Source organism: Chlorocebus sabaeus, chromosome 28 (genome assembly GCF_047675955.1).
Source record: "Chlorocebus sabaeus isolate Y175 chromosome 28, mChlSab1.0.hap1, whole genome shotgun sequence".
NCBI lineage: Eukaryota > Metazoa > Chordata > Mammalia > Primates > Cercopithecidae > Chlorocebus > Chlorocebus sabaeus.
Genome location: NC_132931.1, coordinates 7,759,114 through 7,786,057, shown reverse-complemented (window position 1 = coordinate 7,786,057; position 26,944 = coordinate 7,759,114). Strand labels below are relative to the sequence as shown.

The 26,944-nt window shown below is 39.8% G+C and overlaps 1 protein-coding gene across 6 annotated transcripts in view; it reads left to right on the top strand.

Annotated features, from left to right (window-relative positions):
• GTF2I (general transcription factor IIi) overlaps positions 1–26,944 on the top strand; it is a 103,454-nt gene that overhangs the window by 54,680 nt on the left and 21,830 nt on the right. For 3 of the 6 annotated variants that reach the window (XM_037990519.2, XM_073012677.1, XM_008018314.3), the window contains exons 10-19: positions 544–603; positions 2,586–2,642; positions 4,561–4,623; positions 14,616–14,726; positions 16,051–16,116; positions 19,221–19,404; positions 20,657–20,715; positions 22,513–22,584; positions 23,534–23,717; positions 25,295–25,353. In XM_037990519.2, coding sequence (XP_037846447.1) covers positions 544–603; positions 2,586–2,642; positions 4,561–4,623; positions 14,616–14,726; positions 16,051–16,116; positions 19,221–19,404; positions 20,657–20,715; positions 22,513–22,584; positions 23,534–23,717; positions 25,295–25,353 — 915 coding nt within the window. The remainder of the gene's footprint in view (positions 1–543; positions 604–2,585; positions 2,643–4,560; positions 4,624–14,615; positions 14,727–16,050; positions 16,117–19,220; positions 19,405–20,656; positions 20,716–22,512; positions 22,585–23,533; positions 23,718–25,294; positions 25,354–26,944) is intronic. The other 3 variants (XM_037990521.2, XM_037990522.2, XM_037990524.2) reach the window with 3 other exon arrangements.

Here is a 26,944-nt window from a genome sequence, read left to right as displayed (position 1 = left end):
AATGAATTAATAGCTGTTAGTTTGTCACATTTCTATTTGAGTAGACATGCAAGGAGATGGTTTACGTTATTTTAGAGATTCTAAGGAAGGTATATAACATTTGGTTCTGCATTTTTCTTCAGTATGACAAAAGCGTAAGCAAATATTTGCCAAAGAAGAAACATATACACCTGTGAGATAAACCTGCATTTGTAATCTCTATGAAGTAAAAGTTACAGTTTACTGTTATAAACATTGTACTGTTTTAAAAAACCCATATCTTCCATTTTAGACATACCATTCCCATTCAATCCATATGTCCAGTCATCTTCAAAATTTCTTTTGACTGTTTACATATGAATTTACCTGATTACATTTTTCCATTCACCAAGATCATGAATTGACATTGCTCATTTTGTCAGTCTTCTTTAAAAAATTTTTTTCTTTTTTATTTATAAAAAGGCCATTCCATGTATCTCACCCAAATTTGTTGACTGAAGTCATCCCACATTTTTTGGGGGGGGCGGGGGATTACTTTTGAAGTATTATCTTTGTATCCCAAAGCAGGCCCTTCTGAAACCGATGATGTTGATGAAAAACAGCCCTTATCGAAGCCTTTGCAAGGTATAATCTTTTCACTCCCGTTCTCCCACATACTGCTCATATTTAATGTTTCCTTATATTGCACAGACTGTGTTTTAATATTTATAAGTATCGTGTTACTTTTCTAAATGGAAAAGGAAAAAAAATGTATTGGCCTTTTTTTTTAACATATAAATGAACTTCACAAGCAACAATTTTTCAAAATCAATTTTCCCTTTTGTGAATCTAGTAATGAATCTCGAAATGGGTACATGACACACTTTCCTATTGAAGGTAAAGTACACATTTATACCTTATCTCAGAACAGTCAGAAGCCAGGTTACTGTTGTATTGGTTAGCGATGCGAATATTGATAAGGTCATGTTGATACTTAGTATTTAGAAGAATTCTGAAATAGCACTTGTTAATCTGTAAGTTTCAAGTTGATTGCCTTTTTGGCAATTTTTTATAGTGTTCCGAAACTTGATACTCATAGGCTATTAGTAATGGCGTTTACTTCTATCTATTCTGGCTTTGAGTGCATAAGATGTATTATCTTTAGGCTTAGCATATAATGTAAATGTAATTGTTTATTTTGGATTTTAAAAGACATATAGAATTGTTGCTTACACGAACAGTCATCTTAACTGTTACTCTTTGCTGAAATTTTCCTTTTTACCTACTGACCTTGTCGTTTCGCTCTCATTCTTTTGACCTCACATCCCTTTTTTCTTTGACTTTTACAGTCAAAGAACTTAATGCTCCATAAATTCAAATATTAAGATTAAAAAAAGAGAAAGGAAGTATGTAGAGAAAGCATATTTTAAAAATGAATTGAAGATTGACTCGTAGGTATAGGTTTATAGATTTACGTACAGTTTTGAGTTCAGGTGAGTTTTCACAATGCAAAGGAAGTGGAAAAGAATCCCCAGATAATTGTGACATGCTAAAGCTAGATACTGAGAACCAAAAAGATGTGACCTCAGTATGGTACTTTGAATTCAAGGATATTAGCCACCAAATGACAGTTTTTCAGACTGTAAGGATTGCTCTTTAAAAATCAAGATAAAATACATTTATAACTTATATCTTACTTTCAGTATAGCTTCTGAACTTAGTTCTCAATAGATAAGACAAAATAGATGAGCATCTGCTTCCTTTCCCCTCAAGCGATGTATTCTTACTGATAGGTAATATGTTTTTATTGGTACTTAAAGGCAATGTTTTTCCATCTTTTCCATGTTAGTAGCTCAGATCTTTAAGGACAGAGGATACCAGTTAGGGGGCAGCTTGCGTTCTTAATCCTAAGTGGCTCTCTGATGGCTTAGATTCTTTCTTTCCTTTTCGTGAGTAAAACTTCTGCTCTAGTAGGATGAGCCTGTTTACCTTGTGACTGCCTAACTGATCATGCTTTATGTTCCAGTTTTTAGAAGCAGGCAGATTATATTACCTGACTTAAAATGCTTTTGAGACTAAAGGTAGTATCTTAAATTTTAACTTACGAGTTTCCTTTAAGTACAACTTTGATGAAATGACGGGGATTGAGTTTCCATGGCTTTCGCCCTAGTGAAAATGGAAAGCATGAAACGTTTTCCACAGCAAACCCTGAGCTTCCTTACAGAGAGTTAATTACGTGTCTGAGCACAGCAAGCATTGACTCTGATCCGTGTGTGTATGTGTGTCACTGTCAGATGAGCCTGGTGCTTGAAGCATAAATCTACTTCCTCAGATTCCAATATCTAGTAATTTTATCATGTAGTTATAGTAACTAATATTCAATCCCCAAACCTACTTAGGTCTGCTCTGTATTTGTGTTTTAAAACAGTTCTTTTTGCTTCCAAATAGAAGCGTTGTATTCTTTTCTGAATTAGAAAACATTGTTTGACTTAATGGCTAAAGAGTTAGACAACCATTTTGCATATGTTCATTACGTCTTACATTGTTTGCATTGTTACCTAGATTCTCTTTCATCTTTCAGTGTCAGTTTTTACTGGTTTATTATACGTTGTCTATTTTCTTTTTAGGAAGCCATCATTCTTCAGAGGGCAACGAAGGCACAGAAATGGAAGTCCCAGCAGAAGGTTAGGAGAAAAAGAGATTGCATATTTTACACTATTTGTTGTATGTTTATTCTATTTTATAGATTCTATTATCCTTAAAACACCTCATTTGGAAATAAAAGGTGATTCCTTTGGTATGCCTTCCTAGCCAACAGGTTATTTTTTTTTTTTTTAAGTTCTAAGATGTAATATGCTTCTTTGACCATACTGATTAATAAAGCCTATGGGATTGAAAACTAAGTGGTAAGTAAAGCTCTTACATGATGCAAAATGCTACTCTTTTTTTTGTCCTGGTTTTCGTGTGCCATATTAAAGATCTTTTAAGGAAGAATAGCTTCAGTGTTTCAGAATTACAATGACTAGCTCCATTCGTATTTTATTTTCAAACGTGCTGTTTAATACTTCTAGTCTTTCAGTAGGGTAAGAATATAGTCTACATAAAATTTATAAAGGAGAGAGTTTCTCCCTTTATTTTATACCCACAACTACTCCATAAACGACTTTGTCAGTTTACCAGCTCTACAACTTTGGTTTTAGGATGGAACACCTGACTGAGGTACAGTTCTTTTTCTTTAGAATCCTGAGTTAAACTTATCATACAGGGTGACTTCTTACTTCCAAGGGGTTTAAACAGTTCCACACAAATTTTTGTAGATTTCCCCCAAGGAAAATGACTGGTAAGGTATCCGAATCTTGTTTTAGGATTATTTCTCTCATAAATCGGTCACGTTATACCTTATTTTTCTAGAATGAAAAGAGGGGTCTACTGTGTAACTGCTTATATTCCATTGTATTTACATTTGTATTTTAATTAAAATAAATCATTTGTTTGATCTTTTACCTTCTTTGAGGGAAAAGACAATCTTAAAAGTCCCCCAGTAGAGGCTGGTTTCTCCAAATTCAGTTACAGAATTAGGGTTTCTCCCTGGAATACATTTCTCTCAGAAATACTGATATGCTCATTTTAAACCGTTGGTTACATTTCCCTGTCAGCTCTTTTTATAGAAGATTGTGTGGGTGAATGTTGTATGCTTTACCGTGTGGAGGTGGGTATTTTCTCTGTGACAGAGTTTTCAGTTTTGAATAGGCGGGATTTAGAACAACAAGACCTGGGTAATAGATCACAACTTTGCAGTACGAGGGCTCACCGCCTTGCAGCCCCGTCGGCAGGTACTGCATCTTGAAGACTGCGTTTTTAGGACATTTTTACTGTCATCTTCCAGTGTTAACAGAGTGGAATCGAATCTGGGTTCTGGCCTTTATTCCTTTACTAACAAGTAAACATAATCTTTGGCAAATCAATTAATCTCTCGACCTTTGCACAACGAAAGAGAACTAATGAAAATACTCTCTAAGCTTCTAGCACTAACATTCTGATGTACGTTTGTCTTGTGTAGGAACAAATATGAATGAACGTTTTAATTTTTGAAATACGTTGCATACAAAGCCAGAGGATATAGTCCTGTGTGCACTTGTGACACTCAGTCTCTTGATAGGAAAGTCTCCATTGCAAAGCCTGGGTTGTGGTTTTATTGAACAGTAGAAACCACTCCTCACATTTCTGAAAGGAGAGGAGAAATTCTAACCCAAGTAGAAAGCATTTGTTTCTATCCGAGCATCTTCTAGCTGTGGCAGGAAATTCATTTGTGACTTTGTCAGACCCTCATTCCTCCAAGACTATGGGATTTTTTTTGAGCCAATTTCTGCAGGTAACATGTTATTATCTAAATTTTTCCAGAGTTTTTCTAATTTTTGTTTTCTTTTATCCCTATTTATAATGAAAAGGGTCAAATTTTAATTTCATTAATATGAAATGAATTAAAATGCCAGTGAATTTTTATAGTAGGCTGCTTCTGGAGTTATCAAATCAGTAAAATGTTGGAACATATGGAAAAATGCTTAATAATGAATGTCATTTTAGAATTTTATTTTTTTCAAGATTCTACTCAACATGTCCCTTCAGAAACAAGTGAGGACCCTGAAGTTGAGGTGACTATTGAAGGTTAGTTATCTAAAAGCCTTGATTCCAAAGTTTACTTCTGGTCATAAAAATATTTGTCACATTCACATTGCTAAATATGCATTTCATTCATTTTGAAAGGAGACTTGTGGGACGAATACATGTGTTTGTGTGACCAAAGCAGCCCACTCCCCAGCAGTGCACCCCAGTGCTCTGGGAGTTTTAGATGACAGAATGAAGCCGTGAGAATTAGCACTGGCCCACAGGTGGCCCAAGCTATCCTTGCTATCAGTGGGAATTGAGAAGAGTAAAAGAAAATTATGACCAGACTTGATACACACAGAAACAGATTCTATAATCTATGGGGTTGTGATAGAAGAAGACTTATTTGGAGCTGGAATCCCTAATTTCTAATTAAAAGTAAAGTGGAGGAGAAAGTGTTGATAGTTTAGTAAGTAATTTTTAAAGCAAGTTCCCCCCGCCCCGACCCGCAAATACTACTTAAAGGCTGACATACAATTTATCTTTCAGAACTGTTATTCTACAATATTCTTCTATAGCTAAGATTGCTTCAAACCTAGTTTTGTTTTTTTCTCCAAAGATAAGCATGAACTTGATCAGCTGAGACAGTTTATCCTGAATTATTTGAAAATTCAGCTAATAGAATTATTAACTATCACTTCATATTAATAATTATTAAATGAGCATTGCGTTTTTCCTTTTAAATTAATGTCTCACGGCTGGGCACGGTGGCTTGCACCTGTAATCCCAGCACTTTGGGAGGCCAAGGTAGGCAGATCACTTGAGGTTAGGAGTTCAAGACCGGCCTGACCAACATGGTGAAACTCCATCTCTATTAAAAATACAGAATTAACTGAGTGTGGTGGTGTGTGCCTATAATCCCAGCTACTTGGGAGGCAGAGGCAGGAGAATCACTTGAACCCTGGAGGCAGAGGTTGTAGTGTGCTGAGATCACACCATTGCACTACAGCCTGGGCGACAGAGTAAAACTCCATCTTAAAAAAAATAATAATAAATTAATGTCTCACAGTACTTTGGTAAGTTTCTTCCCCTCAAAGTACTTCTTTCTTATGGTAAAATGTGAAAATGGTACAGTAAATTGCACAGTGGAACGTCTTCTTCACCCTCACTCTGCTCCCAAGTCCTAATACCGAGGGATGTATGTCAGCTTATTGTGTCTACTTCGAGAAATAATTGCAGTATATATCTTGATTTTTGCAAAAATACACTGATGTTTTCAGCACACATTACAAAGCAAATTTTAAAATATCACATATTCCATAGGCCTCCCCCTCCCATAACTGTACATCTTGGTGCTTTATTAGTTTTTTTCTAGCTGCTGCGTAACCTTTCTTGGTTTGCTGTCTCTCTCTCTTTCTGTCTTAACAACCTGTCGCCTCCTGATGTCACTTGGTTATTTCTAGTGTTTGACTACTCCAAACTACTCAACGTGTCTGTCTTCATTGCTTCTAAAATATAAGTCCTTTAGTAGCTTCCACCTAATATAAGACATCTTTTCATACTTCATGTGTTAATATACAGATTTCTTTTTTCATTAATATAATTTTTCTAATCGAAAACATTTTGAATTGTTTACAGTCTAGCAATAAATAGTTTAAATTTAATTCCTTTTTAGTTAGAAACCTTATTAACAGGAAAAAAATTTAAGAACATATAAATATTATAAATACTCAGCTGTGCCCTATCTATGGAGATATTAATATAGGAGGTTATTAAAATTATAAAAATAAAGCTTTTAGGTGGGACTAATAACCATTTTGATTTGTCAAATCTTAAAGCAGATAGAGGCTGTATTAAAATGGTTTAGAATGTAAATATTTTAAGAAAATCCAGAAATAAATGGCTCATGAACCTGAAGTGTACATCAGTCTTTTTGAACTTTAACTGTTTTGGATGGAGTAATAAATCTCATTTATTTAATTTAATTTAATTAATTAATTTATTTTTGAGACGGAGTTTCACTCTTGTTGCCTAGGCTGGAGTGCATTGGCGTGATCTTGGTTCACCGCAACCTCCGCCTCGCAGGTTCAAGCAGTTCTCTTGCCTCAGCCTGCCTAGTAGCTGGGATCACAGGCATGCGCCACCACACCTGGCTAATGTTGTATTTTTAGTAGAGACGGGATTTCTCCGTGTTGGTCAGGCTGGTCTCGAACTCCCGACCTCAGGTGATCCCCCCCAACCTTGGCCTCCCAAAGTACTGGGATTACAGGCGTGAGCCACCACGCCAGGCCATTCATTTCTTTTAAACTCAGACGTTGTGCCGGACGCCTGATTTAACGTTCACATTTGTGATTAAGTAGCAGAATTTTGCTATGTAGACTTCTTTCTTTTCAGAAGACCAGTGAAATACCAGGTCTGAGTAAAGTAATTCTTTTAAAAGGTAGCATTTTCCATGTCATATGTGCTTACACATATACACATTTTATATATGTACATATAAAAGACATGTATATTATATAGAAATTATATCAACCATTGTATTCCTAATTTTTTTAGGAAGATAAAAAATTGTCTTGATACAAGGTCAAGTGAGAACTTAGATGCACACCTCTGGTTAATAATGTGTATTGTATATTCTTTCTGAAAAAGTTACTTCCAGATGGTGGGAGCTATTTAGATAGCCATAGTTGGGAAATAAAATTTTGGTATATCTTCATAACAGAAAAATTTATAGCCATTGAAATGCTGATAATGTTTTCAATAAGCTGCAAAAAGATCTCTAATATAAAATGTTCAGTGGGAAAAAAAAATCCTGCCTTAAGAACAAGGCAACTTGAAAAGCAAAAGTGTATCTAGAGAATAATCTTAGTTTTGTTTTGGAAAATACTCGTGCTTGATAGGAAGATGGACAGAAATAAACTGAGATATTCCTACTTGCCTGGAGACGACTTAATTTTAGATATAAATCTTTTCACATTTCCCAAATCATTGATAGAAAAGAAAAAAAAAAACAACAGAACTTTGTCATCAAATAAGTCTGTCCAGGCTGAGCGCGGTGGCTCACGCCTGTAATCCCAGCACTCTGGGAGGCCAAGGCGGGTGGATCGCGAGGTCAGGAGATCGAGACTATCCTGGCTAACACAGTGAAACCCCGTCTCTACTAAAAACTACAAAAAATTAGCTGGGCGTAGTGGCGGGCACCTGTAGTCCTAGCTACAGGGAGGCTGAGGCAGGAGAATGGCGGGAACCCGGGAGGCGGAGCTTGCAGTGAGCCGAGATCGTGCCACTGCACTCCAGCCTGGGTGACAGAGCGAGACGCCATCTCAAAAAATAAATAAATAAATAAGTCTGTCCGATTTTTCACAGTGTTTTTAACCTGGATATCTTCATTTGCAATTATGTGGAGTTCTGAAGTGGCTAATTTGACACTGACATGGACGTGTTCGTGGATACAGGGTCATCACTTAACCCCTTGCTGGTGCGCTCTGAGCTGTGCGCTTCCATTTGTGGCGTTTTATTTGTACTTGGAGTCGGTGGTAAACATTGAAAACATACGTGACTTAGGTTTGGGAAATCAGCCTTGGACTGATAGAACCGCATGCCTCAGTTTTCGTAAACACCGTGACTACATTTCTGGGTTAAGGTGAATTGCTGTCAGGTATGTTATCTCTGATGTGTGCAGAGAAAACCTTATCAGACTTGTTTCAGGTCTGGCTGTCCGGGGAGCGCTAAGAACGGTGTAAAAGAGGTTTCTTTCTTAAGGCCTAGCTTCCCAAACCTGAGTCACTTACCTGTTACCTGTGTGCCTTCTGCTGTGGCCTAACTCTCTGTTCATTACTTAACCTGAATTTTTTCCCTTAAAATGATTTTAAGTAAATTCATTTTGTGATGAATTTTACATCTTCCTAATAAGTCAAACTCTTTGACTTTTTAAATTTCTCATATTTTGAAAGGTGTATGTAAATAATTTCAAATATAATTGACTCACGTGACCACACATGGCACACTTACTGCAGCTGGTACTGTAGGTTTTTTAGGATCTCTGTAACTGAGGAGGTTAGCGTTGGAAAACTTTGTGTTTTTTTATTTTTATAGCTGTGAATCAGACACTTAATGAATACATAATTATATATGTGAAAATAGGAGTTTCAGAGGAATTATGTACTAAGATTTGAATAACACTTTTTTAGAGTTTCAGTATTTCAGTAGGGTTTATGATGGGCAGTTGGATTACCTACCATCTCTTTTTTGTGGAATTTATGTTTAAGATAGTGGCAGATACTTGGCTGCTGCATTTAATTAAGGACTATACTATTCATATATTCATTTAATCACTCCACAAATACTGAGCACATTGTATGTGCCAGGTGCTAAGAATTTTTTGTTGTTGTTTTTTTTGAGATGGAGTTTCGCTGTGTCGCCCAGGCTGGAGTGCAGTGGCTCAGTCTCGGCTCACTGCATCCTCTACCTCCCAGGTTTAAGCAATTCTCTGCCCCAGCCTCCCGAGTAGCTGGGATTACAGGCGCCCGCCACCATGCCCGGCTAATTTTTTTTTTTTTTTTTTGTATTTTTAGTAGAGACAGGGTTTCACCATCTTGGCCAGGCTGATCTTGAACTCCTAACCTCGTGATCCACCTGCCTTGGCCTCCCAAAGAACTGGGATTACAGGCATGAGCCACCGCGCCTGGCCTCTTTTCTTTTTTCTTTTTTTTAAAAGACGGAGTCTTGCTCTGTTGCCCAGACTGGAGTACAGTGACATCATCTCAGCTCACTGCAGCCTCCGCCTCCTGGGTTCAAGGGATTCTCCTGCCTCAGCCTCCTAAGTAGCTGGAACTACAGGCACATGCCACCATGCCCGGCTAATATTTGTATTTTTAGTATAGACAGGGGTTTCACCATGTTGGCCAGGCTGGTCTTGAACTCCTTATCTCAGGTGATCTGCCCGCCTTGGCCTCCCAAAGTGCTAGGATTACAGGCGTGAGCCACCATGCCTGGCCACGGTGCTATGAATTTAGTAGTGAATAATTTAGTAGCAAATCCCCAGGAGTGTTTTGAAAATACGAGTGACACTTTCCTTCACTTCTAGGAACCGTAGCGACTATGTTGAGAAAAGGGGGGGAAAAAAGAAAATACCTACAGCAGTCAATAGTGTTGACAGAAAACTAGCTTGGGGACCTCTTGGAATTACCTAGGGCACAGAGAAGGGTGCTTTAGAGCAGGTTGGTGGCAGGGGAGATAAGAAGTGGTTGATTCTGGGGAGATTTTGAAGACAAAGCCATCAGGCTTTGCTGTTTATTGTTTAATTCTTGTGTTTTCTTAAATGTCCCTGCAGCACTTTTAAAATTGATATAATTGTCAATTTTAGTGCCTAGTTTAGCACTTGAACACTTTGTTTAAAAATTTTTATTGCTGCCAAATAGTCATTTAATGAATACCCAATTGTTTATGTAAAGAGTTTTAGAGGAGCTGTAAGTTGTATCCATGGGTGAAAGAATGCATCCATTTATTTGAAATGTGTAGGGTAATTAATGCCTCCGGGTTTTGAAATAGATACAGTACCTGGTTTTGATTGTTTTTTTTTTTTTAACTTTGAATAGACATCAGATTGTATGATAACACATTACCAGTCTGATTATGTTGAAGATAAGAGTGTCAGAAGACATTGTAACATAGTCTATTTAATTGAGTCACTGGCCAGAATGCAGTGAGAAACAGCTTTCGCTCTGAAGCCTGTATTATCTGTAGGCATATTCGTTAATATGTTGCAAAAAGGAAGTTGGTGTTTTCTAAATACAAATTTTGAGTTAGGGATGGTGTTGCCAACTTGAAGGTATTGGCGGAGCGCTTTTATTACTGTGGGTAGCATAACTATTGTAAATTCATGAATAGCACCTTTTGCATATTAAAATATCTTAAAATGGGCCAGGTGTGGTGGTGTAATCCCAGCACTTTGGGAGACTGAAGTGGGTGGATCATCTGAGGTCAGGAGTTCGAGACCAGCCTGACCAACATGGTGAAGTTCCATCTCTACTAAAAATATAACAATTAGCCAGGCATGGTGGTGGGCGCCTGTAATCCCAGCTACTCCGGAGGCTGAGGCAGGAGAATTGCTTGAACGTGGGAGGTGGAGGTTGCAGTGAGCCAAGATTGTGCCACTGCACTCCCAGCCTGGGTGACAGAGCGAGACTTCATCTCAAAAAATAAAATGAACTATCTTAAAATGAATCTTAAAATCTTTACATTTTGATTATGGAAACACTTAAGAGTTGGGGCTTGAATTTGAAGCATGCTGAAACGTGTGTCTTGTTACACAAAAATGGTTGTTTATACTTTGGAAACAGCAGACTAATTGGAAGAGTAATGCCCAGTATGTGAGGGCAGGCCCTAGAGCTTTAGGTGATGTTTTATGCTTCAGAGTAAAAAGTACTTTTGATCCTTTGTGGAAAGATTTTAGGTCGAGAAACACATTTTTTCTTACTTTCTCAAAACCAATTAATTGCAACAAAGAGTTCATTGCAGAAAAAATTGAGGATGTGGTGAAGTTTATAGCTGTTCTGATGCCTGAATGCCATGTTCCATATGACTTAAAACACCCAAAATTAGTTAAAAAGTTTATGAAACAGGGTTTTTAAAATAGAATATATGGTGTGATGTTTTATCAATAACTACGTTCAGCTGGATGCGGTGGCTCACACCTATAATCCCAGCACTTTGGGAGGCCAAGGCAGGAGGATTGCTTGAGGCCAGGAGTTCAAGACCAGCCTGGGCAACATAGGGAGACCCCCATCTCTATTAAAAAAAAAAAAAAATGGCTGGGCATGATGGTGCAGGCCTGTAGTCCCAGCTATTTGGGAGGCTGAGGTGGGAGGATCACTTGAGCGTGGGAAGTCGAGGCTGTAGTGAGTATTGCCGCTGCACTCCAGCCTGGGTGAAAAAGTGAGACCCTGTCTCAAAAAATAAAGTAACGACATTCATCTCTGGATTTGTTAACATTTAACAGATTGAACTTTATTATTTGTCAGTGAAGAAGAAAATGTGATATCCCTGATCTTTTCAATATTTTATAGTCTTTGTTGTATTAAAAAAGCACTCTAGGAGATTTGCCTTTTTCTCTCTCTCTTTTTTTTTTGTTGATGATCGATTGGATTACCTTCATAAAATATATTTATGCTATTAAATCTTTTGTGTTCTAAAACGTTTGCGTGGCTGAAAAAGTGAAGTCTATTCAGTAAGGAAAACCCGTCTTCCCCTCCCCTGGGCCTCAGCTGTGAAGTTTGGATTTGGACTGAGATTCATGGGATGGAGCTCTCCAGGTGTCCACTCCATTCCATCTACAGCTGTGTTTCCCTTCGCATGTCATTCTACTCTAGCAGCTTTCAGTTTGTCATTCAATGAATGGTCAGTTTAAATGATGATCTATGAGGATACTTAGGAGACCTTAACCTATAGGGGAAATACTTTTATTTTAGAAGTTACTACTTAATGTTTGTAAAAAAAAATAATAACAACAATATTAAGCATTTATAATGCTTTGACAGTATTCATAGGTGAAATGAGTGTATTTTGTTTTAACCTTTGGAAGCCAGCATAAACATACTCTTAAGGTTTCTAAAATATGTATGGGAGTTGGAAAATAGGGTTTTTAAAAAAGTATATTTTCAGAATTGAGGTCCAAACTTATACACTTCTGTTTTCCAGATTGTTTTTACTTAGGGTGGAACCTTAATCTATTTATAGGGTGTCTCGACCATTTTTCATCCTTACAGTAATACAAACCCAGGTGACAGCCAAATCTTCTTTCACAGGTAGTTTGTCATTTTAAAATTGTTTTCTGTCCTAGCCCCATGGCTCATGCCTATAATCTCAGCACTTTGGGAGGCTGAGGCAGAAGGATCACTTGAGGCCAGGAGTTGCAGACCAGCCTGGGCAACATAATGAGATCCTGTCCCTACAAAAAAATTAAAAGAAAAATAGCCAGGTGTGGTAGTTCCAGCTGTTCGGGAGGCCGAAGCAGGAGAATCATTTGAGGCCGGGAGCTCGAGGCTACAGTGAGCTACAGTCATGCCACTGCCTTCCAGCCTGGGCGATAGAATGAGACCCTGCCGAAAGATAGATAGATAGATAGATAGATAGATAGATAGATACCCTGCCGATAGATAGATAGATAGATAAATAGATAGGTAGATAGACAGAATGAGACCCTGCCGAGAGAGAGAGAGAGAGAATGAGACCCTGCCGATAGTTTTCTATCAGAAATTTTTTCCTAGATTTGAACATGTTTTTCTAAAGTAGCGTTCAACACATCAGCATTTTATAGCGTCATTAATTGTTACTATGATTATGTTTTTCTGAAATAGTATCGTTTACAAAAGCACTTTTGTCTTTCTAAGCACATAAATAGGTCCTAAAATGAATTTGTCTGATGTTGGTGGCCTCGGTACCATTTTCTCCAGTTGATTGGCATGGTCAGCCCAGTCAATAATTTCAGGTCACTGTTGGCCTTAGAGGAAGAGCCCAAAGGCAGCATGCAAGGGTGCTGGTGTCCAGTCGCCTTCTAGAAGCATTTTTACCTTCCCTTGATTAATACAGAAGTGTCTACAGAAGTGACCCAGTGCGAGCCCGGGCGATGTTGTATATTAGGCCGAATTTGCATTTCTTACCTTTATGAGACGCACCCTCATAGGCTAGTGGAGTTACACACACAGTCTGGTCTCAGCTGTGCTCTCCAGAGCTACAACACGGTCCAATCAAATAACATTCTCTGAGCGCATTTCTTTAGCTGTAAAACAAGAATAACAATTACACCCATCTAAAAAGATAGCTTATTTTACTCACGTGATCTTTTTTTCCTATGATACTGTCTTTAACACAATAATTATTTTCTTTACCATACCACATTTGTTTTTAAATAAGAATTTCTTAAAATGATGTTTTCAGTATTTTATAAATGATGTTTGAGCAGCAATATTAATAGCATGTTACCTGACACTTTGAGGGACTAGAGATGACAGTGGCAGCTGATTTGACCCAGATGTCTCTAATCCTAACGTGAAGTGTATTGAAGGGTCACAGCAGAGTGAGTTGCTGGTGTGTATCCACAAGGAAATGAACACGGAACTCTCACGACAGCGTGTGTGCTGTGCGCTGTGCTTGAATAGCTGACTGCTCCTTTATACGCAGCCTCTGTGCGGACTGAATCAACAGTATCCATTTCATAATAATGCAGCCCTATTTCTTTAAGCCCATACATTTTGCACTTGTTAAAAGTATTTGAACAGGCCGGGCGCAGTGGCTCACACCTGTAATCCCAGAACTCTGGGAGGCCGAGGTGGGTGGATCACTTGAGGCCAGGAGTTTGAGACCAGCCTGGCCAACATGGCGAAACCCCATCTCTACCAAAAAAATACAAAAATTAGCCGGGCGCGGTGGCGGGTGCCTGTAATCCCAGCTGCTCTGGAGGCCGAGGCATGAGAATCACTTGAGCCCAGGAGGTGGAGGTTGCAGTGAGTCATGATCGCACCTCTGAACTCCAGCCTGGGCAACAGAACAATTCTCTGTCTCAAAAAAAAAAAAAAAAAAAAGTATTTGAACATAGTTACCCAGTTTCCCTTGCTTATGCATGCTTAAATTTTGTATAAGCTTAAATATCTTTTCCATCTAAGCTTTATTTTATCCCCTTTTACTTATTTGTATAACTTTAGGTGGCTGTCTTCATTAAAAGTTTTTTCTTGAAAGTCTTAAAACAATATAGTTCTTGGCAATTTGAAAGTTATTTGAGAAGGGGAAATTTATAATGACAATTCAAATGAAGCAAACTAAAAAATAATGAAGAAAGACAGAGGAAAAAGCAGTATTCACTTGAACACATTCCAAACAAATACAATTTCAAATGTGACTAGGAAAAAGCCTGCTAAAGCTCACAATGCAGAAATAATTATTGATACTCAAAATAGTTTTCAAGTCCCGCTCACCTTTTCAATGTTGGGAATTGACCAGGAGGTGACTGTAACTCTAAGACGGTTCTTCCAGTGATGACCATTTTCTTTTTCAAGATGATGATTATTCTCCACCTTCTAAGAGACCAAAGACCAATGAGCTACCACAGCCACCAGTCCCAGAACCCGCCAATGCTGGGAAGCGGAAAGTGAGGGAGTTCAACTTTGGTAAGTTCTCAGCGAAATACGTGACCTTTTCCTTCATCTTCTGGACTCTCAGTGTGACTGATAAATGTTGCAACACGCTCTGCAGGGGGAAATGCTTTAGCCTGTATTACTGCATTATAATCTCATCTTTGGAAAGCCAGGAGCATTTTGAAAGTTACATTACAGACATTGTTTAAACATAGTTTGGATTTACCAAAGCATAGGACATTGTCTTGTCTGATAATAATTAGTCGGCTCAAGATTAGTGCTAAAGACTTAGTAATTTATTTCTCTTAGCTTTAAAACCTTTATTTCAGAACTATTTCACCTCTTGGTTTTCTGTTTTTGCACCGTGTCCCTGCGGCTGCTAATCTGTGAGCTCCCAATGGATGATGTATCCTAGCAAGCGACTGAATGAGATATTAGTGGCAAATAATGTTGATGATTCATATTTTGAATAAATGGAACATTGAGCTTGTATACATTTTGAAAATAGTACTTTAATATTCCACTGTGTCATAGTCACAATGATTGGATGTGAATTGAATTTTTGTACTTTTTAAATACGTTTTTCTTCTTTATTTTTAATTTTTATTATTATTTTTTTGAGACAGAGTCTCGCTCTGTCACCTAGACTGAAGTGCAGTGGCCCGATCTTGGCTCCCAGCAACCTCCACCTCCCGGGTTAAGTGATTCTTCTGCCTCAGCCTCCCGAGTAGCTGGGACTACAGGCGCCCACCACCACGCCCAGCTAATTGTTGTATTTTTAGTAGAGATGGGGTTTCACTGTGTTGGCCAGGCTGGAATCAAACTCCTGACCTCCGGTGATCCGCCTGCCTCAACCTCCCAAAGTGCTGGGATTACAGGCATGAGCCACTGCGCTTGGCCTGTTCTTTAGCATTCTAAGTTGCAACTATATATCCGTAAAGTCTTATTTCCACACAATTAAGACATGTTTTAGGAAGTATGTTAAAAGACCCCTGGAGACCTCTTTATCGTGGGCTCCCTTTTGCCATGTTTAATTCACTTGATCTTTTCTGCCCGCCTGCTTTTCAGAAATTGAAAGGCTAAAAAGAGGCGCTAAATGTTAAAACTTCTCTTCTAGTCTCCCATGACACTATTAAAAGTAATGGCAAAAGCCACAGTTACTTTTGCACCAACCTCATAATTCTAAGAACCACCAGAAAAAAAGGGAAAGGTCTTTGGAAAGCAGTAAAATGATATGGACAGTTGGGATGTAAAAATGTAGAAAATATGTCATTGTATGTTCGGTCAGCCCAAGACCCTCGTGCTGCCCCGATGGCAGGGACTTCTTAATGGGAATTAACTTTTGCTCAATTTTCAGAGAAATGGAATGCTCGCATCACTGATCTACGTAAACAAGTTGAAGAATTGTTTGAAAGGAAATATGGTATGTCTAAACAGGAAAATTCCTGTAATGCTTTGTTCATGAGCATTTACACAATGGCGTTACTGTTCTCCATGGGGGTGATGTGGACAAGCCCAGCCCAGGGCTGCCAGTGAACCGTGCCACACTGACTTACACGTCTCTCATTGTAAGGTCCTTAGCGGTGTCTGTCTAAATATTAGAAACAGTCTTTGTTTCTAGATTACAGTAGAGATAAGGAAAAGTTGTATTTCTGTAGTTATCAGCTAACATTTCTTTTAAACTTTCAGCATGGATATTTGGGAATGGATTTACGTATTACAAAGCTCCGGATCTTGGGGATTTCATTAAAAATTATTTTTTTAATTGATAGTTTCTCTTAATCTACTGTGTTAAATCCAGTATTCGCTGAGATCCCCCTATTGTCTCTACTTTTACCTTTTTTTTTTTTTTTTTTGAGACAGTCTCTGCAGTGCAGTGGTGCGATCTTGGCTCACTGCAACCTCCACCTCCCGGTTTCAAGCAATTCTCCTGCCTCAGTCACGCAAGTAGCTGGGACTACAGGTGCCTGCCATCATGCCCTGCTAATTTTTATATTTTTAGTAGGGGTGAGGTTTCACCGTGTTGGTCAGGCTACTCTCAAACTCCTGACCTCAAGTGATCCTCCCGCCTCGGCCTGCCAAAGTGCTGGCATTACAGGCATGAGCCACCATCCTGGCCACTGCTTTTATCTTGATGTATAACTGAGTTGATGCTAGATTTCAGTTCCTTCTTTGTCCTTTTACTATTCTATCCTACAGCCACCTTTATATAATGATGAAAGAAATTCGCAATTTATCATTTTTATTTTTTTACAAAATATTTAAAATGATTTAAAAATAAGTCATTTTATTTTTATCATATTTGTTATTTTATTATCATCTGTTAATATCATTTTTATTTGGATGACAACTTTGCCATTAACTAGCAAGCTGTAAAATTGTATGATTGCAGTTTTAACTGAATTGCTATAAGTGAAAATTTAAACACAGTAAGCCATATTGATGGTATTTGTGTTAATAAATTTAAAATGAGCATTTTTTCTTCATCATGAGTAATATGACCTACCCCTCAATGAAAAGCTAGAATTAGAGTAAATTTGCTAATGAATTCAACAAATTTTCCATATTTTTAGCGATTTACTTCAGGTTCTCTTAGTGTTTCTCCCAGTTTTTAATAGCTTACACCTTTTTTGCCCCCTTTTTTGGTTTTGTTTTTTTGTTTTGTTTTTTTTTGAGATAAGAGTTTCCCTCTTGTCACCTAGTCTGGAGTGGCGCGATCTCGGCTCACTGCAACCTCTGCCTCCCAGGTTCAAGCAATTCTCCTGTCTGAGCCTCCTGAGTAGTTGAGATTACAGGTGCCCGCCACCATGCCTAGCTGATTTTTGTATTTTTAGTAGTGACGGGGTTTCACCATGTTGGCCAGGCTGGTCTCAAACTCCTGACCTCAGGTGATCTACCCACCTCGGCCTCCCAGAGTGCTGGGATTACAGGCATGAACCACTGCGCCCAGCCCCGTGTTCTTTATTGGTTCATTCTGAAGCAAAAACCTCATAGCATGTGCTACCTGGAAGCAATGTAACCTAGTGGTAAGATCATAGGCTCTAGGGGGGGTCGGGCGCAGTGGTTCATGCCTGTAATCCCAGTACTTTGGGAGGCTGAGGCGGGCGGATCACGAGGTCAGGAGATTGAGACCATCCTGGCTAACACGGTGAAACCTCGTCTCTACCAAAAATAGAAATTAGCCGGGCGTGGTGGCGGGCGCCTGTAGTCCCAGCTACTTGGGAGGCTGAGGCGGGAGAATGGCGTGAACCCGGGAGGCGGAGCTTGCAGTGAGCCGAGATCACACCACTGCAAATGTACTATATCAGTTTCATAAATGTCAGTGCTTTTCATGAAATCAAACAGGTTATGTTGTGGGGCTTTTGTTGTGATGGTGATTTATTAGATTATTTTGTATACAAGACAATAAATAATGTTCACCAACTGTTGTGAAATTATAGAAACATCTTCACATTGTATAATTTCAAAGCAATATTAATGGTAATTGCCTTAGGGAGTGATATTTTCATTGTGACATATAAATACGATATTCAAGTTTAGTGTACAACAGAGGATATTGACTCTAACTCAATGCTAATGTGTAATATGGTACATTTGAAGTTTCAGTACAAAGATTAATGTTTAGCAAATAGACTTTTACACACAATTATGGCAAAAAAAAATGGAGCTTTTCTGATGGGAGTGCACATGTTGTGTTTGATTTTAATACTCCCCATACTCTTGACTGTTTATAGCTGTTGTATTATTTTACTGTTGGGTAAATAAATGTTAGCAGAGATGTTGTAGTTCAGGAGAATCTTCTGCTTCTGTTATTTATTTATTTATTTATATTTATTATTTGAGACGGAGTCTTGCTCTGTCACCCAGGCTGGAGTGCAACGGCATGATCTCAGCTCACTGCAACATCTGCTTCACAGGTTCAAGCGATTCTCCTGCCTCAGCCTCCCGAGTAGCTGGGATTACAGGCGCCCACCATCATGCCCAACTAATTTTCGTATTTTTTGTACAGACAGGGTTTCACCATGTTGGTCAGGCTGGTCTTGAACTCCTGACCTCAGGTGATTGACCTACTTCGGCCTCCCAAAGTGCTGGGATGACACTCATGAGCCACTGTGACCAGCCTGCTTCTGTTATTTAACAGAAATTATTTTTATAAGTCCAGTAAGGTTACACTGATGTTTATGTTTTTAAAATACTGCTTCTTCCATTTAGTACTATACGTATTAAATGATATTACCTGGTGTGTTTTTCTGGCTTTGTAATATGGTTCAGATTTCTGTAGAAAGTCTGGCTGTATTCACATTGCCTTAAAGTAATGGGATATTTCACTGCAGGCTTTGATAAACAGAATATTAGAATTTTTGGTGTTCTTTCTATTACCCTCATAGTATTTTTCTTCTGATTCAATCACAATAACAAGTAAAGATCAAATTATAAAAGTTAAAGAGCAATACAGATTCAATGATTTATTATTCTTTTCTACAAATCGTGTTTAAATGGTATCTCCTTCTCTTTTTGTCCTTATAGCTCAAGCCATAAAAGCCAAAGGTCCGGTGACGATCCCATACCCTCTTTTCCAGTCTCATGTTGAAGACCTTTATGTAGAAGGACTTCCTGAAGGAATTCCTTTTAGAAGGCCATCTACTTATGGAATTCCTCGCCTTGAGAGGATATTACTTGCAAAGGAAAGGATTCGTTTTGTGATTAAGAAGTAAGACTCTTGTTTCTTTTCTGAGTAATACGTCTTTTTTATTGTTGACAAATATTCATTCACCACTAGGGTTCTATGTGATAAAGTTTGAGTTATTTTGTGTATTTTTATCTTCTCCTTTTTAGCTGATGTGGGTCCAACATTGCATCAGTCATCCAGGGTTGGCATTTGAAGCATGAACAGTGCCCGCACTGGACTGGCATGCAACTGACATTTTCTTTCACAATTTTCTGCTACTTTTGCTAAAGAACATAGAATCCACGCCTTTTTTTTAGGCCTGAGATTTTTTTTTTTTTTTTTTTTTTTTTCCTGAGATGGAGTCTCACACTGGAACCCAGGCTTGAGTGCAGTATCGTGATCTCGGCTCACTGTAACCTCTACCTCCCAGGTTCAAGCGATTCTCGTGCCTCAGACTCCCCAGTAGCTGAGATTACAGGCGTGCGCCACCACGCCTGGCTAATTTTTGTATTTTTAGTAGAGATGGTGTTTCACCATGTTGGTGAGGCTGGTCTTGAACTCCTGACCTCAGATAATCTGCCCACCTCGCCCTCATAGGCCTGAGATTTTTAAAGCATGTGTGGGAATATATGATTGTTTATATAGATATGTGGAGGAAGATGGTCTTGAATGCAATGTGACATTAAAGGATCCCATTTAAGATTTTTGTAATATGCTTCAAAGAGCTGTGGGTTGCAAAGTTATGTCTTTACTTGTGAGGATACCTGCTCCATGAAGCATCTTATTAGACAATTTGCAATTATTATTTTGCATTTTACTCTGTAGAAACCTCAAATTAAGCTTTAGTTGTGGGCTGGGTGTGGTGGCTCACAACTGTAATCCCAGCACTTTGGGAGGCCAGGGCGGGTGGATCACCTGAGGTCAGGAGTTCGAGACCAGCCAGGTCAACAATGGCAAAACCTCATTTCCACTAAAAATACAAAAATCAGCCAGGCATGGTGGCGGGCACCTGGAGTCCCAGCTACTTGGGAGGCTGAAGCAGGAGGATTGTTTGAACCCGGGAGGTGGAGGTTGCAGTGAGTCGAGACCCCACCATTGCGCTCCAGCCTGGGAACAAGAGCAAAACGCCGTCTCAGGCAAAAAAAAAAAAAAAAGATTTAGTTGTGCTCAAGCATCCAGATTATCTTTTCTTTTCAAAACCAGCCTTGCTGACTAAATGTTAAATATGTACTAGTGGTTATTAGTTTGCTGAATATTGCCTAGTGAATATTGAGTATTTATTCTCACCTTTCAGACATGAGCTTCTGAATTCAACACGTGAAGATTTACAGCTTGATAAACCAGCTTCAGGAGGTCGGTCTTCAATCTCAAGGCAGATCAGAAGATTATGTGCAATAATTATTTCACGCTTGACATTGATTTCTTCTTTATGTTACCTTCCATATGAAATAATATGTCTCTAACTATTAATTATGTGCCATTACAGGAGAATTCATGTTGTCAAAATTCTGTCTAATAATTTCTAGAAGAATAGTGCATCTTTTTATTAACCCATTGTAAATACATGTAAATATTGCATTTATGGGTAGACAGAAGTAAAAGAAGAATATGTGTTCTATTTTTTTTTTTTTTGTCTGAGACGGAGTCTCGCTCTGAGGCCCAGGCTGGAGTGCAGTGGCCAGATCTCAGCTCACTGCAAGCTCCGCCAACCGGGTTCACGCCATTCTCCTGCCTCAACCTCCCGAGTAGCTGGGACTACAGGCGCCCGCCACCTCGCCCGGCTAGTTTTTTGTATTTTTTAGTAGAGACGGGGTTTCACCGTGTCAGCCAGGATGGTCTCGATCTCCTGACCTCGTGATCCACCCATCTCGGCCTCCCAAAGTGCTGGGATTACAGACTTGAGCCACTGCGCCCAGCCATGTGTTCTACTTTTGATGCAAGATTTATCTGGCATAATGCATTGAACAGTTTATTATTGAAGTCTACACGAGTCAATGGAACAAGCATTCACTGAATGTCCATGATGGACAGGACATAAGGTTTCCTTTTAGAGCATGGAGCCATTTATATCATCTCTTGATTGTCAGATGTATTTGGTTTTGTTTTGTTTTTTGAGACAGAGTCTTGCTCTGTCACCCAGGCTGGGGTGCAGTGGTGTAATCTCAGCTCACTGCAACCTCCCGCCTCCTGGGTTCAAGTGATTCTCCCGCTTCAGCTTCCTGAGTAGCTGGGATTATAGGTGCCCGCCACCATGCCCAGCTAATTTTTGTATTTTTAGTAGAGACAGGGTTTCACCATGTTGGCCAGGCTGATCTCGAACTCCTGACCTCAGGTGATCTGCTCGCCTCAGCCTCCCAGGATTACAGGCATGAGCCACCGTGCCCAGCCTGTTAGATGTGTTTTAAAAGAAATAGAAATAGAATTGATTTTCTTGCGTGCTTTTGCTCTGGAGTGGAGTGGAGTGGGGACAAAACAGAATGGAATCACACTGTTGATATTTAGTAAGGTGGAAGGATTTCAGCAAGATCATCTCTCTAATCTTCCTGTAGCAAGTGTTACCTGCTAGCTGTTCCTGAATACACTTGAGTTTTGCTTTTTCCTAGCTTTAATGGATGTTCCGTTCTTCCTCTTTTGTACAGTGTCAGCATTGTTTTAGGAATAAATACATTCTAGAATCTTAAGAATAATTAAGAATAATTTTATTATTATGCTGTCTTTTTTGTTTGTTTCTTTTAAAGATAGAGTCTCACTCTGTTGCCCAGGCTGGAGTACAATGGTGCGATCTCAGCTCACTGCAACCTCTGCCTTCTGGGTTCAAGTGATTCTCCTGCCTCAGCCTCCCAAGTAGCTGGGATTACAGGTGCTTGCCGTCACGCCTGGCTAATTTTTGTATTTTTAGTAGAGATGGGGTTTCACCATGTTGGCCAGGCTGGTCTCGAACTCCTGACCTCAAGTGACCCGCCTGCCTCAGCTTCCCAAAGTGTTGGGATTACATGCATGAGCCATCACGCCTGGCCACAAATCTTAGAAATAATTTTAGTCACAGGAAAAGGAAAAGTTATACCTCTTATTTTATAGTAATAATATTTAATATTCAAAGTTAGTAAACCCATTAAATTGAGAAAACTTGTATTACTGTTATTTTGACAGTAAAGGAAGAATGGTATGCCAGAATCACTAAATTAAGAAAGATGGTGGATCAACTTTTCTGCAAAAAATTTGGTAAGTCTGTTTTTTTAAATTACCACTTCAACTAAAATGTATTACTGAGTAATGCTTTTTAAAATGTTGTTTTATTTTAGGAAAGTAAATACAGTGAATAGGACTCAGCTCTAGTATTCTCTGTTTTTTGTTTTGTTTTTTTTTGGTGAGGGAGTCTGGCTTTGTTGCCCAGGCTGGAGTGTAATAGTGCTATCTCAGCTCACTGCAGCCTCCTCCTGGGTTCAAGTAATTCTCCTGCCTCAGCTTCCCAAGTAGCTAGGATTACAGGTGCCCGCCACCACGCCTGGCTAACTTTTGTATTTTTAGTAGAGATGGGGTTTCACCATGTTGGCCAGGCTGGTCTCAAACTCCTGATCTCAGGTGATCCACCCGCCTCAGCCTCCCAAAGTGCTGGGATTACAGGCGTGAGCCACCGCACCCGGCCCCCATTCCATGAATTATTTGTGGGAAGTTATTTCCTTTAAAATGGCATGCTCATGAGTTTGAAGGGGTAAAGAACATTGATCTGGCTGCCATGCAGATGAAACTGTAGTCTGAAATGTGCCAGTCTGCCGCAGCCGATGGAGGAGGGTAATTACGGTCCTGAACAGTTAGTAGCAAAAGGCTGCTTCCAGGTAGTATTTAGGTTGTGTCCTCTATTGTCCATGATGATTTTCTTTCTCTTTTCTTCCTAAGGATGTTGAAAAACAAAGTTTCATCTTTTAACGATCTCAGAGCTATTAAGATTGTCTTAGGACCAGGACACTTAAATCTGCCAAAATCTGGCTGTTGATGATCTGTCATCTCTACTTGTCTTTGCTGCATTAGTGTATTCAATAGTTAATAAATATGTTTCTAGAAAGAGTTTTTTTCAGTTAAAACAAAACGGACCTGTGCCTTTTTTTGGATTGTGCTAAAATCTGATTTCCATACAAATGTAGTCTCCTGAATTGCTTTGATTTTTGTCCAGCGGAAGCCTTGGGGAGCACTGAAGCCAAGGCTGTACCGTACCAAAAATTTGAGGCCCACCCGAATGATCTGTATGTGGAAGGACTGCCAGAAAACATTCCTTTCAGAAGTCCCTCATGGTATGGAATCCCAAGGCTGGAAAAAATCATTCAAGTGGGCAATCGAATTAAATTTGTTATTAAAAGGTAAGAAATAGTTTACCTTTTAATCTGCAGAAATAGTTTCGGTGTCTTCCCTGAGAAGAGGTTAATTTGATGAAGAAGGGCCTTTTGTTTACCGTATCATGACTTCTTTATATTGACAATGAAGGCATTAATATTTAGATTCACTTAGTGAACCAATATTTATTAGTATAAGCATCAGATGTGCAAAATTGGGTCTAACAAGAACGCTGTCATTGGGGCCTTCATACAAAGAAATATGCACTGAAGGCTGGGCGCAGCGGCTTACGCCTGTAATCCCAGCACTTTGGGAGGCTGAGGTGGGTGGATCACTTGAGGTTAGGAGATCGAGACCATCCTGGCTAACACAGTGAAACCCCTTTTCTACTAAAAATACAAAAAAAATTAGCCAGGCGTGGCGGCGGGTGCCTGTAGCCCCAGCTACTCAGGAAGCTGAGGTAGGAGAATGGCGTGAACCCGGGAGGTGGAGGTTGCAGTGAGCTAAGATGGTGCCACTGCACTCCAGCCTGAGGGACAGAGCGAGACTCCGTCTCCAAAAAAAAAAAAAACCTAGCCTGGCCAACATGATAAAGCCCCATCTCTAGTAAAAATACAGAAATTAGCTGGACGCAGTGGCGCAAGCCTGTAGTCCCAGCTACTCGGGAGGCTGAGGTTGGAGAATCGCTTGAACCTCGGAGGCAGAGGTTGCAGTGAGCCAAGATTGTGCCACTGTACTCCAGCCTGGGCAACAGAGCGAGACTCCATCTCAAAAAAAGAAAAATAGAATGAAGTGTTATTGAGCATCTTTAGGGGAGAAGGCGAGGATGGCACACCCAGCTCGGTCACTTGTGCATCCGGAAGGACGGATGGTGTTTCAAGTGAAGGAAATCATATGAGTAGGGGCAGGAGGTGGCGAATATGCCCACATAGCCACATAACTCCCCCATTGTGTGTGGAGTGAGGAGTGCCACGTGGGCGTGATGGGATTGCGTGGATCGGCTTGGGTGGGCAAGTAGAGGAAGGCCTCAGATCCTACGAAAGCAGAGGCAGTCACGAAATGGTCTCGAAGCAGATCCCTCTGAAAATAATTTGGATCCACCCGTTAGAAAGGTAATTCTGGCTTGATTTTGAAGGGCAACACAGTGGGTAGTTTGGGGGCGGGAGTAGGAACAGAAGGCCTCTCTCCACTCATTGAAGGGATGTGGAAGGGTAAACCTTGCTTACTGATTGGGGCTGTGCCTCTGTGTGTTTGTTGGGACTGAGTTATAAGGGATAGGAAACGTTTAAGATGCTATAGCAAGCTGCTTCTGGCTGTGCTAGACAGTTCGTCTAAGATTCAGAAACAGAACTGAGCTGGTTTGGGGGGAAAGTGACTGTCACCTGTTTATCTTAAATATAAGATGACTTTGAAGGTCTCACCCGAATATCTGAAAATTGCCATTTTCAAAATAAACTCAAGTCACAGAAGTGATTTTTTCTCACTATAAAATGAAGGCAGAATGCACCATATTTAAAACGAACTGGCAATGCACAGCTGTGTGAGAAAGGCCCGTGAGTTTCTTCCAAATGCTTTATTACTAATATCAACTCTGTTTTTACAGACCAGAACTTCTGACTCACAGTACCACTGAAGTTACTCAGCCGAGAACGAATACACCAGGTAAACTAGTTGTGAAATCCTTTTTTAAAAACACAGATCAGCCGGGCGCGGTGGCTCACGCCTGTAATCCCAGCACTTCAGGAGGCTGAGGTGGGCGGATCACGAGGTCAGGAGATCGAGACCATCCTGGCTAACACGGTGAAACCCCGTGTCTACTTAACATACAAAAAAATTAGCCGGACATGGTGGTGGTCGCCTGTAGTCCCAGCTACCCAGGAGGCTGAGGCAGGAGAATGGCGTGAACCCGGGAGGCAGAGCTTGCAGTGAGCCGAGATCGTGCCACTGTACTCCAGCCTGGGCAACAGAGCGAGACTCTCTCAGAAAAAAAAACAAGCACACATCAATACTTTTTAAGCTTTTAAAAGTTCATCTTTTAAAATTATGGAAGTCTTCCTTTCCCCGCCTCCCCAAAAAATGGTCTGCAGAAGCTCAGTCCGGGCATTCCTTGATTTATCAATGTGAACACCTGCAGTGCGCGGATAACTCAAGCTTTGACCACAGACCACTGCTGTCCACGAGAAAGACAGTGTGCCCCACAAATGCAAGCCACGCATGTAATCGCCCATGTTCTAGTTCAGCCTGTAATCATTATAAAGAAATACACGAGGAAGTATTTCACGGTCTTTATTTCATGTTCTTTATTTAACAGTTGGCACGTCTTTCATACTCACAGCATATTTCAGTTCCAAGTAGCCACATTTCAGACACTTCAACTGCCCGGGGATAGTACCTACTATATACATTTAGACCTTAATGTTTATTCGTGTGTATCCTGTTCCTAAAATGGCAAAGACTGTAACTCTGACCTGCACACAAATATCACAGCCTAAAGGAAAGATTTAAGAAGTCTGTTCAATGAATGATGTTATTTTCTTTATTAGAGCTCTAAGTGTGCCTTTATTTCTTTCCTTTTTTTTTTTTTTTTTGAGATGGAGTCTCACTCTGTTGCCCAGGCTGGAGTGCAGTGGTGTGATCTCAGCTTATTGGGGCCTCCACCTCCTGGGTTCAAGCAATTCTGCTTCATCCTCCCATGTAGCTGGGACTATAGTCGCAAGCCACCACACCTGGCTAATTTTTGTATCTTTAGTAGAGATGGGGTTTCACCGTGTTGGCCCGGCTGGTCTCAAACTCCTGACCTCAGGTGATCCACCTGCCCTGGCCTCCCAAAGTGTTGGAATTACAGGCGTGAGCCACTGCACCTGACCTCTGTCTTTTTGTTTGCCATTGTGTAATGTCAGAGTAAGTGACCACAATTTGTAGATCATCAACCACCTTAGGACCTTCTGTTGTCAAGAACCCATAAATGGCTATACCCTGGAGTGTGAAGGTTTCTGTTGTCAGGAAATAAGTGTTTGGAATCAAGTATGAAATTTTTGTGTGTATCAGGTGTTTACAGATTTGTACAGTTAAACATGCTCATGAATACTAAGGCGAACAAATGTTTCAAGTTGGGTTCATGGCTGTGCCCTAAAATACGGCTCCTTGAGCTCTCACAGTACCTCGTGGCCATTAGTGAAGGTCAGTCAGTGTGCCAAATAGATGTTGTGTGGATTATGGCATGGAAAGTGGCTGAGAAATTCTGTAGTAGGGT